Raw genomic sequence first — 18,940 nt, forward strand, 5'->3', positions numbered from 1 at the left:
CTCTCTTCTCTCTTGCTCAGTTTCAGAAGTCAGTATCTTGAGATCTCTGTTGCAGAACTGTTTTTGTGGTTAATTTGCTGGCCTTTTATTGTTCTTACTAGCTGGCTCACTGAAGAAGACTGCAGACACCCTGCCTCTCTTCTGAAGTGGAAACTTAAGGTTCTTTGGAGAGTCAGTTGTGTTGGATGGTGTTTTGCTGAGGCAAACACATAAGGACTGTTTGGTTAAAATGGACACAGGTGAAAGGCTAAAGCAGACTGGGAAGTAACACTTTGTTGAAGCAGACACAGGAGAGAGGATGTTCTGCTAAAGCACATGAAGGACACGTGATGAGTCTTTGCTAACAACACACGTGTACTGGTCCGCCTTACATTGCATTGTTGAGCTGTATTCGTCGGGACTCCACAGACTTGACCTGATTGGATGCACGTGCTAGGGTAAAACCCATGCTGAGGCAAGGCACATGGAGGACACGTGATGTTTGGAGGGTATAAACAGGACTTGATGGAGTGAGGAAGACAGAGCTTGGCTTGCTGGTACAGCTAGCTGTGCAACGCTCGTGGGTGTTGTGTCTCCCCTGATCTTCACTTTGCAGAGAGAGGCACAGCAAAGAACTTCTACTGGTGTCCCTCCGGGTCCCTCCTGCTGACTCGAGCTGAGAGGCTGAGGCCTGGCTGTCTCTGCTAGGTCTTGTCACTGCTGTAGCTAACCCAACTCTAGCAAACTGTACTGCAGGTGTATCCATGGAGTGTTTGTAAGTGGGTCGAGCTGCCGCTGCCTGTTAACCTGTAAAATGAACTGCCAATTTCCAGACAACACAGTTGGGAGGTGCTCCAAAGAACCTTTCTAAACAGGTCCACTCCCCCCACCCCACCCGTATCCTTTCTTTTCTACTACTTCTGGTGGGTGGTGAGCTAAAAGGGAGGTAAAAAGCATTTAAAAGCCATCATTTAAAAAAAATAAGGTCTGAAATAATTAAAGTTACACTCTTTTGTGTCTGCCCTATAAGAGAAAGCTCTATTTCAAATGCTAACAGGCTCTTTCTTTCTCTTGTCACTGGCACAAGAGCCACTGAGATTTCACAAGGCAAGGTATGCTCTACCTTAAACTCCACCTATGCACAAATTATGCCCAAATACAATTTCAGGTCTGAGGCTGTAGCCCAGTGGTAGAGAACTAACCCAACATGTACCAGGCCCTGGGTATAACCCCCAGTCAAATGCACATGGTGACACACACACAAGTAATATGAGGTTAGCACTAATAAGTACCCAATCAGCACTAATGTGAGATTTCTTTTACAGTATCACTCACAACAAAGCACAAGTGGCTCAGACCTGTAACTGCATCTACATTGCAGCCTGGAGTTCAAGACCTTCTTTGGCAAGATAGCAAGTTCAATGCCAGCCTGGGCAACTTGGCAAGAATTTGTCTCCAAAAATAAAACTGAAGATTTATGTGCAACTATAGTTGTTTAATTAGTAAATGCCCTAAGAAGAGTCGCTCGAAACTTGACAATCCTACAACTGAGTTCACCCTGGTTCTGGTTTATCTCCTCCTCCACATCAATTCACACTAAGCAACAACAAAAGACCTGAGATTAAACACTACACCTTCACATCTCTTCTCAGTCTATAATTTAAATACAAGTTCTGTGCATCGGACTGGTGAGGCGGCTCAGTGGGAAAAGGAGCTGCCCCCAAGCCTGGCAGCCAGAGTCTGACCCACAGGGTGGAAGGAGAAAACCACCAGTTATTCTCTGCCCTCCACATGCACACTATACTTACATATGTACATGCATACATAAAATACAGATAAATGCAACAGAAATGAGCTTTATGTACAAATATTAATAAACATTTGGGGGAAATCAGACTGAAAGCCAAAATCCAATTCCATAAAGCCCTCAATTCCTATTAAGAGATCAAAGGTGAACCAGTGAAGTCCCAGCCTGGACAGATCTCAAGAGCACTGAGTGAGTAAATACAACCATTTCAGGTCAAACATGCTACATCTCTGCTTGGACAACATCTGCAAGATGACACATGACAGATGAGAGTGGCTTGTGGTTGGTGGGGGTCAGGAATGGTAGCAAGCATTGGGTGTAGGACAGACAGCAAAAGTGAGGTCTTACGGTAACAGAACACTGTGCTGGGGTTGTTGGTGGCTATGTGAATCAGCAGGTGACAAAGGGCACATGCTCTACACGCTGGTACTAACACTAATGTATTATCATATTACTCATTTACTTGTTGGTGCCAGGGTTGTTGGTAGCTATGTGAATCAGCACATGACAAGGAGCACATGCTATACACACAGGTACTAACACTAATTTATTGGTTTTGATACAGTAATAGAGTGACAGAAGTCAAAACTATCATGGAAAAGTATTCGAAGCATACAGGCGACTTCTCCTTACAACTTGTCAACCTATAATTGTTTCAAACTAGGAAAACTTAAATTCTAAACTCCTACTGGAGAAAAAAAAAAAAACTTTGTGTCTAGAAAATGTCTTCTTTAAGAGAGAGCTGAAGAAGCAGCTCGATGGATAAGAGCAAAGCTTGAGAAAGCAAAAGGACCTGAATTTGAATCTCCGGCACCCACATAAAAGCCAGGTAAGGCCACACATGCCAGTAACCCTGCTGCTGAGGAAGAAGAAAGGAAAATCCCAGAACCTCCACAGCAGGCCAGACTAGCCAAATGGCAAGGTTCAGTCCGGGGAGCTGGCTCAGCAAATGAAACTCTTTGTTTGCTGCTCATAAGAGGACCCAAATTTGGTTCCCAACACCCGGTCAGGCAAGCAAATAACTGCCTTTAACTAGAGACCCAGGGGATCTGGCATCTCAAGCCTCCATGATATGCATGACATCAGCATTCAAGTAACATACCCACATACAGGCAAATAAGCGTTGTGGTGATCTGAGTAAGAATGGCCCCTATGGGCTCATATATTTGAATGCTTGGTCACTAGAAGTGGCACTATTTGAAAGATTAGAAAGTACTGGAGAAATCGTGCCACTGGGGGTGGGCTTCGAGGTTTCAAAAACCCATGCCTAGCACAGAATCTCTCTCTGAGCCAGCAAATCTGGATGCAGCTCTCAGCTACTTCTCCAGTACTATTTCTGTCTATGTGCCACCGCATCCCACCATGACGATAATGAACTCTAACCTCTGAAACTGTAAGCAAGCCCTCAATTAAATGCTTTCTTTTCTAAGAGGAGCTTTGGTCACAATGTCTCTTCACAACAATAGAACACTGACCAAGACATACATAACTGAAGATAACAAAATACAAAATACAAAAAAAAAAAAAAAAAAGCCTCTGGCTTTTTATTTTTAGAATAAAGCGGTGCTTTTCTTTCTCTGTGTTCTTTTCCTCATTGTTCAGCATGTAAAGCCCTGAAGTAGAGACACATAACAGATATGGATCCAGACAGCAGCATGGTCTCCTACCACAAAGTCTCACATCAAAGCCACAGTCCTGCTCACAACTGCCTCTGTGCCTTAAACAAGCTGATTCATCACACACAGCCTGTTTCCACAGCTATAAAACTGAGAAGACAACAGGATTAAATAAAACAATATATTTCAGAGGGCCTGACCTGAGATAGTATGATTAAACACTATTATCCTATCAACTAAATATTTGTCCAACAAAGCCTTCTAATTAATATAAAAACTACAGATTCTCCTTGACTTAACAATGTTGTTCCAGCCTGATAAAACTCAGTGCAGATTGCAAATAATGTAAACCAAAGTGAATTTAACTTTTCTCCACTCTGGTAAATTGCCTGTGCTTCTGTGCACTCTAATTAAACTCACTGAGTCAACCGAAAGGAAACGAAGCGTGGAAGGAGACTAGTCAGTCGGATGGAAAGGGTCAGCTGTGTGGGAGAAGACGGAGTATATAATGGGGTTAATACGATCAGAATACATCAGGTATGTATATGAAGATGACATGATGAAACCCATTACTGTGTGTAATTAACGTATGTTAATAAAACACTTTTTCTGAAGTACATTTAAAAGCTGGAGAGATGGCTCAGGGGTCACAAGCACACACTGCTTGTCCAAGGTACCTGAGTTCGGTTGCCAGCCCTGTCAGGCAGCTTACCACTTCCTGGAGCTCCAGTTCCAGGGGGTTTGACACCCCCTTCCAGGTTCAGCCGACATCTGCACTCAACTCATAGACCCACACAGACACATACATATACACATAATTAAAAATAAAGTGACTATTTTTAAGTGCCTTTAAGGGCTGGGAATACAGATCACCTTAAAAATGCCTGCCTAACACACAACCCTGGGGAGATAGTCTGCCACCACAACCAAAAAATAAAATAAAGGCCCAATTTTCCCAAATACCCCAACTAGCAACGCTAGCAACATAATACACTTGCTGCAGGGGACTGGTTACTTGGCCTCTTGATCCTGGAGCTAACCAGGACCTGTAACTCACTATAGCTGCTCAGTACGATAGAGATCAGATCACACTTCAGTAGCCCTGAAAAGAGGCAAAATTCAAAGCAGAGCTTCGACCAAATACTTCCTGTTCCTCTGCCACCATAACACTGAAACGCCATAAACTGACTATTTTAACTCCAGGATTGTGTACCTATATCTAATCTAAATTCTTCTGAGAAGGAAGGTAGTTAAAGATGTCAACACCTCCCCTAGGAAAATCACCCAAGGCTCATTCAGTAACCTGCTGATTTCTTAGGTCCTACCAGCCAGCTACTAGGTTGCAACCAGCAACCATCAAGTGCTTCACAGGTCAAGTATCACTAACATGAATTTGTGATGGTGACTTTTTAGCTTGACAAAACTCTTGGCTAGGGTTTCAAAACTGTATACCTGATGATGTTTATAATAATCAGGGTTCATCTAAAATATCAAAAATCATTAATTCATTCAATTTGTTAGTATACAAAGTCCTAAGGAGCTAGTAAGGTGACTCAGTGGATAAAAGTACTTGACGCCAAACCTGGTGATCTGAGCTCCATCCTTGAAACTCACATGGTGGAAGAACAAGCCCTACTAAGTTGCCCTCTGGCAGGCCCTACGACACACAGGAGCACCCATATACCCACATGCACATGCATACAATAAACAAACACATGTAACACTGGGGAGAGAGAGGCAGGTAGATCTCTGAGTCTGAGGCCAGCCTGGTCTACAGAGTGAGTTTCAGGACAGTCAGGGCTACACAGAGAAACTCTGTCTCAAAAAAACGCGCCACCACTGCTCAGCACAATATTTTAATCTAACAAAAACACAAAAAATATACATACACACACATATTGTGTTAATGCAGCAATGGCCTCTGTGTTTTAGAGATACATACTGAAACATTTAGAAGTCATTATCTCCCTATCTACAGTTACTTTAAAACATTTTAAAACACAGGGCCAGGAAGACGGCTCAACAGGTAAAGGTGCTTGCAGCTGAGGCTGATGGTGTAAGCTCACTCAGTGCTCACATCCCACATGACAGAATGAAAGAAAGAACACTATACACTTCCTCCAGATGCCAGTTACTAACAAACTGTGTACCCATCCCTCCATAAATCCATTCTAGAGCTCCTGTCAGATCAAAATAGGATTTCATACGAACATATGGATGGAGAACAGAAACCCATGGCAACTGAGAAGGCCCTGACACCACATATGCCAAATTAGTACCTTCTGAGGGTCATCAAGTTTCTCTAAAAAGAGAACACACAGTAACATTAGCAACAATAAAGGTCATGAATGAGGACAGTTTGCTAAGAATGAAACCAATTTTAAAGAGATTCTTCCACAAGCTAGAAAGTATTTACCTACAAGGTGCACTACACTAACCAACTTCACAGAGCTTACTAATTCCCAATTGCTCTTGAAATTGCACTAGAACTGCTGATGGCTTCAAACTCCCTAGATACTAAGTAAAATAAATTATAATAAGCTTTTAATTTTATATGTATACATACATGTATACATAAGAATTACTTAAGAAGGGCCAGGCATAGTGAAACACATCTAATCCCAGCACTCAGATCTCCGTGAGTTCCAGGCCAGCCTGGTCTATACAGGAAGGTCCAGGCCAGCCAGAGACTAACTCAAAAACATAGATAGATAGATAGATAGATAGATAGATAGATAGATAATTGCTTTTTGATTTAGTGATATTCTGTGATGTTTCGAGAGTAAGAATTAAATAAATCTGATGGTCACTGATACCTGCTTCTTGGCAATAGTATTCAATACAACATAATGTATCAAAATCAATGTAGTTTGGCTAATGAGCTGTTTATTTTTAAAATGGCACATACACACATACATACACACACACACATACACAAGTTACAAAAAAAAATGCAAACTGACCCCACAACAGAAGAATGAGCATCAGACTCTAGAAAATGTACACAAGGCAGCGTTGGTCTGAGGTACTCATCTGTTTTTAAATGTGTGTAATTTTAAAATGCTAAGTAGCAGAGCAGACCTGCTCTACATGGTGAGTCCCAGAGGAGCCAGAGCTATGTAGAGAGACACTGTGTTTATATTAAAATAAGGAAGAAAAAAACTAAAAACAAACAAACAAAAAAAAAAAAAAAAACAGCAAAAACAAAATTTCCCCTCACCAACATTTACTCTTCCATGACTTTTCACAAATCTCATCATCTCCTGGGAACTTTGTGTACATATTCCCAAATGAGAAGACTGTGTCAACTTCTCAAGAACTCAGGAAAGTGAAAGTTAAACAGACAGGACCAGTTCTTACACCTGAGATAGGCAAAGTTTCAAAACTGCAGGGTTTTGGCATCAGGAGTGCCGGGAACTTTTGCACATATTGCAGAGGGCAAGAACATGTCACACTACATGCTGCCGGCATCTATACAAACACCACCAGTACACAGTTATCCCAGAAAGCCGACGCTCAAGAATAGATATGAAACAATGGCAACAGTAAGCAAGAATGTGTTTATTAGCAAGTGGTTTGTAGAGACAAAGGACAAACCAGAACCTGCTGGAGGCTCATCAGTTGGGGAATGACGACTGTGTCACAGGACACAAGGGAATGCGCACCATGAACTGCAGGCACTGCATTAACACTAACTTGAAAGGCAGCCATGCTACAGCATAGGAAGCAACGCTGTATTAAGCATGTTCAAGTTCGTTTTTGTTTGATTTTGTTTCTTAAGGTTTTTAAATTTATTTTATGTGATGTTTTGTCTCCGTGTATCTATATGAACCCTGCTTGTGCCTGGTGGCCACAGACGTCAGAACAGGGTGCTGGATCCCCTAGGACTAGTTTCAGAAGTTTGTGAGCCACCACGAGGGTGCTGAAAACCAAACCTGGATCCTCTGCTAGAGCAACAAGTGTTCTCTTACCCACTAAGCCATCTCTCCAGCCCCACTTTACAATTATTTGCTAAAGGGGAAAAAAAAAAACAATTTATGTATTCTAAGCATCTGTGGTTCTCAGTACAGTAAAAGGCAGGCTTACTAAACACACGTCTCCAGATGAGACAGACTTCACAGTTCTCTATATGACATTGTATCTGCTTAGTGTTTTTTAGAAATGTCCAAGGATGACAGGAATATCTCTAATTCTAATTTAAGTCCCAAACTACTGTAATTCTATTGCAAGGTTCATAGAAAGGCCACTGACCATTAATGACTAGTGTGTAAAATATGCCCTCATGTATCACAGAAGTATGTAGCATGACTTGATAAGGTGTAAAATAAATATTTAATTCTTTTTTAAAGTTTTGACACAAAGAAATAAGGAGGCAAAACAAAAACAAAAAACCTAATATGTCAAATACCTCAGGCTGAACCCCCAGTTCTGGATAAATGAAACATGACTTACATTATCCAAGCCACTGAGCTGTGTGAACAGCCCAGCATGAGAGCGTGGGAAGGCACACTGAACCCTTCACCCTCAGAATCCTGGACACACTACTGAGATGCAGCAATGGCCAGGAAAAAGATTTCCACACAATGAATACTTAGAGAATGTGAATCTTACTGGTCTCAACTTCCAGCCACAAGAAAACAGGAAAGAGAACTCCAAAACATTCCAGTCATACTACTAAGAAACATACCCTGACTCTTTTAAAAGAAAGGACAGACATTTTCAATGTATTAAGTTTAGCATTTTTATCAACATGTGATGCATTTCTTAAACACGGCACTTACAGAGTTTAACTCTGTCCAGACTTTAAAGGACTCACTGTAACCGCTCCTTGAGGGAGCGAAGGGGCACGTGGGACAGGAATGTCAACAGTCATGCCCACATGCTCACCTGGTATATGCCTGTCACAGCAGGAAACACATCAACCCAATTCTTCTCTGGATTGACAGTAAGATAGGATTTTTTACATTACAATTGTTTCCGAAATTGGCAGATGAAAATTTAAAAAAAAAAAAAAAAAAAAAGTCAAACCTTAAACTTTGTTCACTTTAATAATTTTTAAAAATCTTCGAATCAGAAAAGGGTCCCATTTTTTAAACATACCATGCCTACAATCTTCATCAGCTTGCCCGTAGTTTTTCTACAAAAAGAAAAGACACAAGGTAAGTGGACATGCTTCAAAGGCTGCTTTTAAGATCAGCAGCACAGAGGAACAGAGCTTCTCTGAGGAGAACCTTGAGCGCTGTCAGTCTAACACTCACAGGGATGGCTCATGCCCATGCTCTCTGAGGCTCACCTCCTCCACACCACAATGCAGCTGCCCTGCACCCACTCCCACAACATTGTTACAGACTCCAGCTTCTGAGTTATCCACAACCTCCTCCTGCAACCTCCTCTCCTGCTGCCAACGGCTTGACTGAGAATTCCCACTGCGGCGGTTGTGTCTACCTCCTTCCCAGCAGTCTCTCCTCCTCGCACCTATTTCTTTCTAAACCAACCAACAATCCACCTCCACACTTCTTTTACTCTACCACACCTTTTCACATTTCCTTTCCACTGATTCATTCCTAAACAAACATGCTATTATTTTTCCCAACTTAAAAACATTCTGCCTGAGCCAGAGGTGGTGGTGCACACCTTTAGTCCCAGCACATAAGTAGAGACAGGCAGATCTCTGAGTTTGAAGCTAGCCTGGTCTACAGAGCAAATCCCAAAACAGCCAGGGATAAACAGAGAACCCCTAAACCCTGTTTTGCAAGGGGAAGGAGGAATTTAACAGAGATGACTCAGTGGTTAAGAGCACTGGCTGCTCTTCCAGAAGACCTAGGCTCAATTCCCAGCACCCACACAGTCTGTAACTCTAGTTCCAGGTGATCTGATACCCTCACACAGATACAAATGCAGACAAAACACCAATGCACATAAGGTAAAAATAACTATGATTTTAAAAAATAAAATTAAAATTAAAAAAAAAAAAAAAAACTAAACTTGTAACTTCTACTTTTCCACTGGCTCCTTTCTTTTATTTAACTCTGGTGCTTGTGATAGACTTCTCTGGAAGCTTGCAAACCTTCATTCCAGAGGCAGAAGCAGGAGGATCACCCAGCTCCAGGAAACCCCGTTCTTCTAAGTGCTCAGTCAGAGAAACTCAGGGTAAATGACTTCACATGACAGAGCCCCTATTCCCTGCACTTGGTGTCAGGAAATCGGTTCCTACACAGAACAGGCTGCACTGCTGTTTATAAACTGAACATTGAGTCTCGGTCATGTTGGCCCTGGGTCATCCCAACAGTCCCCAATGGTCCCCTTGCATACATTCATATCCCTTTATAGTCTGTTTTTGTTTCTTCTTTGAGACAGGGTCTTTCTACATAGCCTTAGCTGTCCTGGAATTCACTATGTAAAGGGAGCTGCCCTTGAACTCACATAGGTTCTCCTGCTTCTGCCTCCCAAGTGCTGAGATTAAAGGCGTGCACCACCACCACCTGGCTTTTTTTTTTTTTTTTTTTAATAGTCTGTTTTGAAAACTAGTCTAAGGATTCCTGGTGAATCAAATCCCACCCCTGCTCTGCCCCAGCTGCTGCAGCAGCCCCCAATCACTCCTATGAATGATTCAGAAGGCCTGACAAACTCCACTCCCCTACCTTTCCCCTCTCCCCTCACTCGCTCTACCTGAGTCACACGGGCCCAGCTACTGTTCAAATCTGACTGTGATGCCTCTGCTTCAGGGTCCCTGCACTTTTCCCTTCCTCCAGATCTCCACATACCCACCCTCGTTTCCCCTTCCTATCACCCTCTCATTGACTGGCCCTGGGCAGCCTGGGGAAATGCCATCTCAGGCACGGCTGCTCCCTGGTTCCTGGGCCATCTCCTTTCAGCATACTGTCAACCCAGTGCACAGCCACCTGCAACAGCCAGTGCTTCTATCTGTCCCCCTACTAGACTGTGACAGGAAGAAGGCCTCTCTCTCTCTCACCAGTGTACCTGTGGAGTTCCTAGAACAGTGTCTATCAGACAGATGTGCTCGATAAACATGTATTGAATAAGTACCATAACACAATTTGTAAAGTTTTAAGATATAGTTGTTTGCCATTGAGAATGTTCAGCAATCACCAGGTATCTCCCTTGTTATCTGTTCAGGTCCAAGCTAGCTCATCTGTACAGAAGGTGTCTCCATGGTCCTTGTAATTACTGGTCCATCAACAGCTTGTCACTGGTTACCAACAGCATTCACTCACCAATTGCAAGAATGAGGCAATTCTGTAAAGAAGACTCTCGATTTTGATGCGCTCAATCTCCACTGGGCACGGCCCTGTGAAGTCTGCCATGGAGTACTGGCCAAGAGAGAGCAGGGCATCTGTGCAGTGCTGGAGGGCCATGTCATAGTCCTGCCTTTGCAGTGACGCACACGCTTGTTCACATGACCTTTCAGCTCTTCTGTCTTCCATGACTCAGGGACAAAAATCCTAAACATGAGAAAGAATGATGTGACTTAAAGACTCAGCAGAGGGCTGCAGACATGGCTCAGCAATTACGAGTATTTGCTCCTCCTGTAGAGAGCCAGATTCGGGACCCAGGTTCAGCTCCTAGGCAACTCACAGTCAACTCTAACAGCAGTCCCAGAGTCTCTGACGGCTTCTTTAGGACCCCGCGTGCATGTGGTGCACACACACTCGGAAGCACACACAGAGGCAAAAAATGTTTTCAGATAATGAAAGATCTTAAGAATATTTGTTTAAAAAAAAAAAAAAAAAACAAGACAAAGATTTAGGAGTGCTTATAAACTCTCTCCCCAATCCCAGGCCCAGCAGCTGACTGCCCAATGGAGAGCGTCCTTCAACAGGCTTCCTGGTCACAGCAGCTGAGCAGCAGCTGGAGACACTGTAAATCTAATATCTATATTTTATGAAGCCTTTATTTACTAAGATACATGCTAAACTACCCACGGTAAGCCGACAAGTTCAAATTCTTCATAACTGAAGAATGAATATATGAATGCTACAAAGTACAGATAAAGATTCTACTTTTTTGACCAAAGGAGCAGAAACATTTCCTGTCTAAACCTTCAAGTTTCAGCCTCTCTTTAGTCTTACACTTCTGACATTGAAAAAAAATCAAAATCCATGTTGTGTAGAATTTTTTCTCACATCCTTAAAAAAACTAGCCAAAGTCCGAGCTGGGCATTATTTCAACTCCACCCACATTCCCAGAGGGCCAGGCCATGTGCGAACAGCCCCAAATACAGAGATGGCGCACGAGGTCACTGCTTTCCAGGATCTCAGAGGTTAGCGGAGGAGCAAAGCACAGGCTACCAAAGACCAGAAAGACTCAGTCCATCGGAGGCATGAGCTGGATCAAGAGGGGAACAAGAGTTCACCGTACAGACCACAGCAGGAGCAAACTCCAGCTTTGCAGAGACAAGAGACAAGCTGAACTAGAGGACTCAGTGGGTAAAGGCACTTGCCACCCAATCTGGTGGCCCATCAATCCCTGATAAGCACAAGGTAGAAGAACCAATTCCCACAAGTTTTCCTCTTACCTCTATACATGCACCCACACATGCACCTACAAGGACACTTTTTAAGACATGTTTTTAAAAAGGAAGTGTTCAGCTGAACTCAGCAAGAAGAGATAGACCACACTTTAAACTCAAGATGCCAAAGAGCAGTAGGGTAGGGTAGGGAGAACTCTGGGTAAAATACCATGAGAAACAGAGGTTCTTCCCACCAGTAACAACGCATGCAGGACAGGTTGTAAACAAAGTCAGAACCTATCAACGGCTCAATGGCAGAGCCCCTGGCTAGCATGTACAGGGTTGAGTTTGATTCCTGGGGCTATAAAAGGGGAAGTAATCTATCAATGTCAGTCCTCTGAAGGACAGTCAGTAGGGGAATAGCAGCAATGACCACTGAGGGCACACTGGAGTCTAGAGCCAGCCCGGTGAAGAAAGGTGATTGCTGCCATACTAACAACTGGAGCTGGATCCCAGGGTACCACACAGTAGGAGCAAACCAACTTGTCTGACCTCACATGTGGTCTGTGGCAGGTGTGAACACCTTCATTCACACAAAGTAAAGCCTTTTCTAAAATATGTTTTTGTTTAACTAAAACCCAAACAGCTGGGCATAGCTATGTGGGATTTTTCTGGGCTGGATTATTTGAGGGAGACCCACAGTAAATCTGAATCATGTGAAGTCAGAAGATCAACCCCACTGTAGTCCACACTTCCTGGTGACAGTCTACATAAAGGGACAGGGAAGGAGAAAGCTGTGCTTTTTGCCTGATTGTCCTCACTCACATGGGAGGGCTCAACTGTCCTGCTGCTAAAGTACTCCTTTGCCAGAGTAAGAACCTACTACTTCAGAATTCCAACACAGATGGAAGACAGGCAGCTCTCCAAGATGGGGACTGCAGCACTGGATAGGGATACCTAAGACATCTAGTCCTGAGGATTGAACAACTACTGGAGCCCTCACCTTTCCACAGGAGATAGCCATTGTTGGACTACTTGGGCCACAGCCTATAAGCCACTCTATTAAATCCATACATATTAGTTCACTCTATCAGAGGGAGGAAACCCAGTAAAATGGCTCAAGGAGACAATAAGAGGGCCAGTAAGATGGCTCAGTAAAGGTGCTTCCTGGAAGAGCCCACCAGCTTGTCTGACCCACATGTCCCACAATGGAAGGAGCTCTGACCCCAAGCAAACATGCACTGTGACGTGTGTTCACACTGGTGTATAATAATTAAAACGACAGCAGGAATTCAAGCCTGCTTCTCCCTGTGCCTTCACTGGGAACAGAAGCCTGGCAGATGACCTGGCTGTAAGAAGTGGCAGTCACAGTACTGCCTCAAGACCAGCTCCTGCCAACCCTCCTCCCTGCCCTCATCAAGGCTGTAGCCAGCTCTGCTTGCTCAATTCTCTTAGCCTTTCTTCTGCTCCGACAACCTCCATGTTTCCCGTTAGCCTTATGGAGTCCTTCTGTCCCGCCACGGCTTCAGCCTACAGCAGCAGGTTTCTAACCAGTGGGGTGGGTCGCAACCCCTTTGGGGTTGAATGACCCTTTCATAGGGATTGCCTACGACCATCAGGAGACACAGATACTTACACTATAATTCAGAAACATAATTATGGTTATGAAGTAGCAACAAAAATGATTTCATGGGGGTCACCACAATATGAGGAACTGTTTTAAAGGGTCACAGCATTAGGAAGGTTGAGAAGCACTGGCCTACAGAAATGCTCTTGGCAGGCATCTCCAGCTCCAACCTTGATAACCTGGCTCTGCCCTCAATAAGCTGTTCTGCTGCCAAAAACTGCAGTGCAGGATGAGAGGCATCAGAAGTGAGCACAGCCCGGCAGCTTCCCATACTGTTGATATTGCAGAAAACACAGAGGCCCTGAAGGAACAGGATAAGAGGAGTCAAAAGGGGCACCATCAGTATTTGTCAGCAGTTAGCAAACACGAGTAGTATAGAAGATGCAATACAATATTCTCTAACTTTCTCAATATGGAGAGAGAGAGAAAGAGAGACAAAAAGAGAGAAAGAGAGAGTGTGTGTGTGTATAGAAAGGCACATGAAGGCTAAAGGTCAACATAAACATCTTCCTCAATTACCCTCAACCTTCCTCTGAGACAGTGTCTCACTATGTAAACCAAGTTGGCCTTAAACTCACCTCTGTGAGTTTAAGAGATCTGCCTATCATCATCATCGTCATCGTCGTCATCATCATCATCATCATCATCATCATCATCATCATCATCACTATTACTGTTGCTATTATTATTACCTAATGGTGTCCACAGAGGCCAAAAGAGAGTGTCTGACCCCTGAGATTGGAGTTACAATTTTGACCCACTATGTGGGTGCTGGGGATCAAACCAGTCTTCTGGAAAAGCAGCCTTATCTTCCTTTATCACTCCAGCCCCTACCCTCTCCCTCTAAAATAGTGGGACTAAAAGCATGCACCATAGTCAGCCTGGTGTCACCTGCCTTTAATTCCAGCACCCAAGAGGCAAAGGAAGTGGATCTCTGAGTTCAAGGCCAGCCTGATCTATGATAGTGCCTAGGACAGCCAAGGCTACACCATAAGGCTCTGTATACAAAGATACGCCTCACTACGTCCAGTGTCCTTTTTTTTTTTTTTTTTTTTTTTAAAGATAAGATCTCTTACTGAATCTGGAGTTTATCAATTTGGTGAGGCTGGTTGGCTAAAACCTCCAAGGATCTGCCTGTCTTTGTTTTTCCAATACTGGATTACAAGTAGACACTACCAGGCCTGGCTTTTCCTTGGATGCCACCATCTGAACTCAGACCCTCAGGGTTATATGACAGGCCTTATAAACTGAGCTGCTTTTTCCCAGCACCTGGAATTTTTAACTGAAAACAAAATATGGTTTAAAATGTTTATACTTAACATGTTAAGTGTTAATACGTTTTAGCTTTTTGGGGTTTTTGTTTTTTCAAGACAAGACTTCCCTGTGTATCCCTGGCTGTCTTGGAACTCACTCTATTAGACCAGGCTGCCTGCCTCTTCCTCTCAAGTGCTGGGATTAAAGGCATGCGGGCATTACCTGCTTTTTCTGTTTTGATTTTCTTTCTTCCTTTTTCTTTCTTTCTTTCTTTTTTTTTTTTTTTTTTTTACAAATCATTTAACATAAAACCTATGTTATTAACTAACTAGATAATTAAACAAATAGATTACATCTCTTCAGTCTTTTCCTACTCTCTTTTCAAACTCCCTCAGCTTCCCCTCCGCATGCTATATAATTCCTAGTTGAGTTTAAGAGAGTTTAAACATTTCAGTTACGGTTTGAATTTATGTCCCTCATATAAACATGTATTGACTTGGTAGAATCAATTATCAAACAAAAATCAAAAACTATTATTTCTGGATTGTTGCAATAACTCTGCCACCACACCTAAGACCAGCATTACAGGGGCTGAGGTGACAGCTCAGCAGTTAAGACCACTTTGCTGCTCTCTCAAAGGACCCAGATTCAGTTCCCAGCACTGACGTGGTGGCTCACAGCCCTCTGTAGCTCTAGTTCCCAAGGATCCAATGCTCTCTTGGATCTCCATGAACACTGTATACATATAATACACACACATGCAAGTAAAACACCTATAATAAAAATTCAAAATTAAATCTTTTTTTAAAAAAAAATAAGAAAAGAATGGCATTACAAAACAGTCACTAATTTATGGCACACACCAGAGATGTCCCCAGAAACACTTGGGGCTAGATACCTCTGTGCTGCAGATAGTTGTTCCGTGTCTGTTGAACAGCACCTCAGGCTAGACACCACACCTAGACGCCCCTCCTAGACACAGCAGAACGTCTGCCAACTTGTAATAATGAAAACTGTCTCTAGGCATTAACAAGATCAGCCTCAGTCAGGAACTGATAGATAAGCAAGTAGATAACAGAAAGGCAAGCTATGGCAGATCCAGCTACCAAGAAGACTGAGGCAAAACAGACCCAACACTCACAGCCTGCCTGGACTAAGAAGCAAATTCAAGGGCAGCCTGGACAATTTAGTAAAACCCTGTCCCAAAATAAAGTAATTAAAAGGGTCTATCAAGACGGCTTGGTGGGTAAAGGTTCTTGAGGCCAAGACTGATTATATCCCTGGGACCCACACAGTGGCTGTATCTCTAAAAAGTACTTTTACATTGTATTTCTAATGGTGTGTATATATAAGGATCATGTGTACACAAGGCAGGTATCCTTGGAGGCCAGAGGTGTGAGATCCCAGGGACTGGGAATTGAACTCAGGTCCTCCAGAAGAGCATCAAAAGCTCTTAATGACTGAGCCAGCTCTCAGCCCCAGTTTTTTGGGTTTTTGAGACAGAATCTGGCTTACAAGTCAAGAGCCATCTGTGCAGCCCTTTTCTTTTTAAGATTTATTTTATTTTTTAATTGTGTATGTGTCTGCGCATGTCTGATAAACACAAGTCTGAGGAACAAGAGGGCTGGGCTACACCCAGTGGCAAGTGTTTGCCTGCCATTAATAAAGTCCTGGAATAAACTAAAACCACAGGAAAGACACAAACCAGGTACCAAAACACAAATCACCCCGCGAAACTCACAGCCTGTATCTACACAAACACTATAAAAACAAGTAGCAATAAAAACAAGCTAACACTGTCCGAGCTACGTGTTCTCGGGAAGTAACACAGTGCCCTGATGCGGAGCACTCACCAGCTCTGTGACCTGAGCAGGAGACTTAACCCAAGTTTCTCAATTTACCATCTGGAAATGGATAGTAAGACCTCCAATGCCTCCCTCCTTTGGTTACTCTGTGGAGCATCAAAAATGATACTTGGCAGTGGTAATTCCCCTAAACTTGCGAATTTTCACTTATGTAAAATGGAAATCACTTAAACATTCAGTACTTTGCAGCTAGAACTGGTTCAGAGGTTAAGAGCACCTAGGTTGTTTCCCGATGCCCATAGGTCAGTTTATAACTGTCCATAACTCTACTACATGCTGGCAAAACACTCATATGCTAAAATAAATATATCTTTAAAAAGAAATTTAGGGTGGGTGAAGAGATAGCTCAGTGGTTAAGAGGGTTGAATATCTTTCTGAGGACCCAGGTTCAATTCCCAGCATCCACATGGCATTTCACTACTGTCTGTAATCCCAAAATCGGATGCTCTCACATAGACATACATGCAAGCAAAACACCAATGCACATGAAATAAAAAAAAATAAAATGTTTAAAAAACAAAATAGAAATTCAGATTTCTTGCACTTGGCAGACAAATGAATTTCTATGAGTTCAAGGCGAGCCAGAGCTACAATGAGACTCTGTCTCAAACAAACCAACACCCGAAAATATAAAATAAATTCAGTACTATTATTAAAGAAAATAAAATACCATTCATTCTATGTGACAACTTCACCTACTTGACAAAGAAATGATTTCATCTCAGTAAACAGGTAACGGTTGTGCGGGCCCAGCCCCTACCTCCACAGACTCCATACTTACATGCACAAACCCACATAAGAGCACGTGCATACACAAACAGTAAAAAATATAATAAGAGCAGGCATGATGGCGTATGCCTTTAATCCCAGCACTCGGGAGGCAGAGACAAGTGAACCTCGCAGTTCTAAGGCCAGCCTGGTCGGTAACAGAGGGAGACAGGGCTTCCTAAGAGATAAGAGAGAGATCATGCTTCAAAAAGATTAAAGTAACAATAATAATAAAATAATAATAGTAAAAGAAGATACTCAACATTATTAGCCATCACAAAAATGCAAATTAAAGCCAGGATTAGCTATCACACACTGGAAGAGATGAGTTTAAAGGGTTGTGGCTAGAGAGATAGCTTGGCAATTATGAGCGCTTGCTGCTCTTCCATAAAGCCCCAGTTTTGGTCCTAGTGTGTACCTATCAAGGGGTCTGGAACACCCCTATAACCACAGCTCCACAGAAAGCTAAGACAGGCTTTGGGCCAGCTTGTTTCCAGGCTGGCCAGAAAAACACAAGTCCCCAGTTCGAGACAGATTGTACCTCTAAAGGAAGAGGCAGAGTGTGACATCACCTGTACCTTCTGGCCTCCACACATGGACACGCCCATACTCACACACTGACATACATGTTTCAATAATACCTCTTGTTCTAACCACTCACCCCAAGACAATGAGAACCAAACTTACATAGAAAACCTGTAAGTAAACCCCAAAACAATGAGAGCCAAACTTACATAGAAAACTTGTAAGTAAATGTTTACAGCCACTCTATTCAGAATTGCTAAAACTAAAACTCAAGCATCCTTTAGCAGCGAGTGACTGAACAAAGTGTAGTGCTCCCTCCCACAGTGGAAAACTACTCAGCAGTGAAAAAGAACGACCGATAACAACCTGGGTGAAACCAATGGCTCTGCGGCAAAGGTGCTTGCCATCCAACCTGAAGATGTGTTAGATTCCCAGAGCCCACACGGTGGAATGAGAGAACTGACACCCAAAAGTTATCCTCTGACCTCAGCATGCAGGCAGTCAGGCAGATAGACAGACAGATACACAGACACACAGAGAGACACCAAATAAATAAACAAGAATATTAATATTAAGAGCAGAAAGCAGTCCTCCAGCTTGCAGACTATATGGTCAGTGACAGGCCAGGGAAGCACATGCTCAAGCATGGGGCAGGGAGCTCTGCACTGGAGACTGACTAGAGACTGAGGGCTGCCTAAACCACATGTGCATTAAACTAATGAGACTATTCACCAAAACAAATCAGTTCTTCTGCACATGGTGGCACACACCTTTAGTACCAACACTTAGGAGGCAAGAGACAGGTGGACTCCATCAGTTCAAGGCCAGCCTGGTCTACAGAGCTAGTTCCAGGATAGCCAAAGACAGAAACTCTGTCAAACACAAACACACACACACACACCAAAAAACCCTCAAAATGAAAAAAAAAAAAAAAAATAGACACAAAATAAGAGGGTTACTAATAAACAAAAATGCTTGCATTCACCTTCCTCCTCCTCAGGCTGAAAAGCAAGCATACAGCCTCAGAAG

General features: G+C 43.0%; 1 protein-coding gene across 7 annotated transcripts in view; it reads right to left on the reverse strand.

The window, feature by feature from the left end:
* Nucleotides 1–18,940, reverse strand: part of Helz (helicase with zinc finger) — a 131,277-nt gene that overhangs the window by 93,624 nt on the left and 18,713 nt on the right. For 5 of the 7 annotated variants that reach the window (XM_076935571.1, XM_076935573.1, XM_034506647.2 and 2 more), the window contains exons 4-5: nucleotides 10,638–10,865; nucleotides 8,503–8,539 (exon numbers count right to left, since the gene is read on the reverse strand). The exons of the other annotated variants lie outside the window; for them this stretch is intronic. In XM_076935571.1, the coding sequence (XP_076791686.1) occupies nucleotides 8,503–8,539; nucleotides 10,638–10,847 (247 nt within the window). In that variant the 5' untranslated portion in view covers nucleotides 10,848–10,865. The remainder of the gene's footprint in view (nucleotides 1–8,502; nucleotides 8,540–10,637; nucleotides 10,866–18,940) is intronic. 7 annotated transcript variants of the gene reach the window in all.

This window comes from Arvicanthis niloticus, chromosome 6 (genome assembly GCF_011762505.2).
Source record: "Arvicanthis niloticus isolate mArvNil1 chromosome 6, mArvNil1.pat.X, whole genome shotgun sequence".
NCBI lineage: Eukaryota > Metazoa > Chordata > Mammalia > Rodentia > Muridae > Arvicanthis > Arvicanthis niloticus.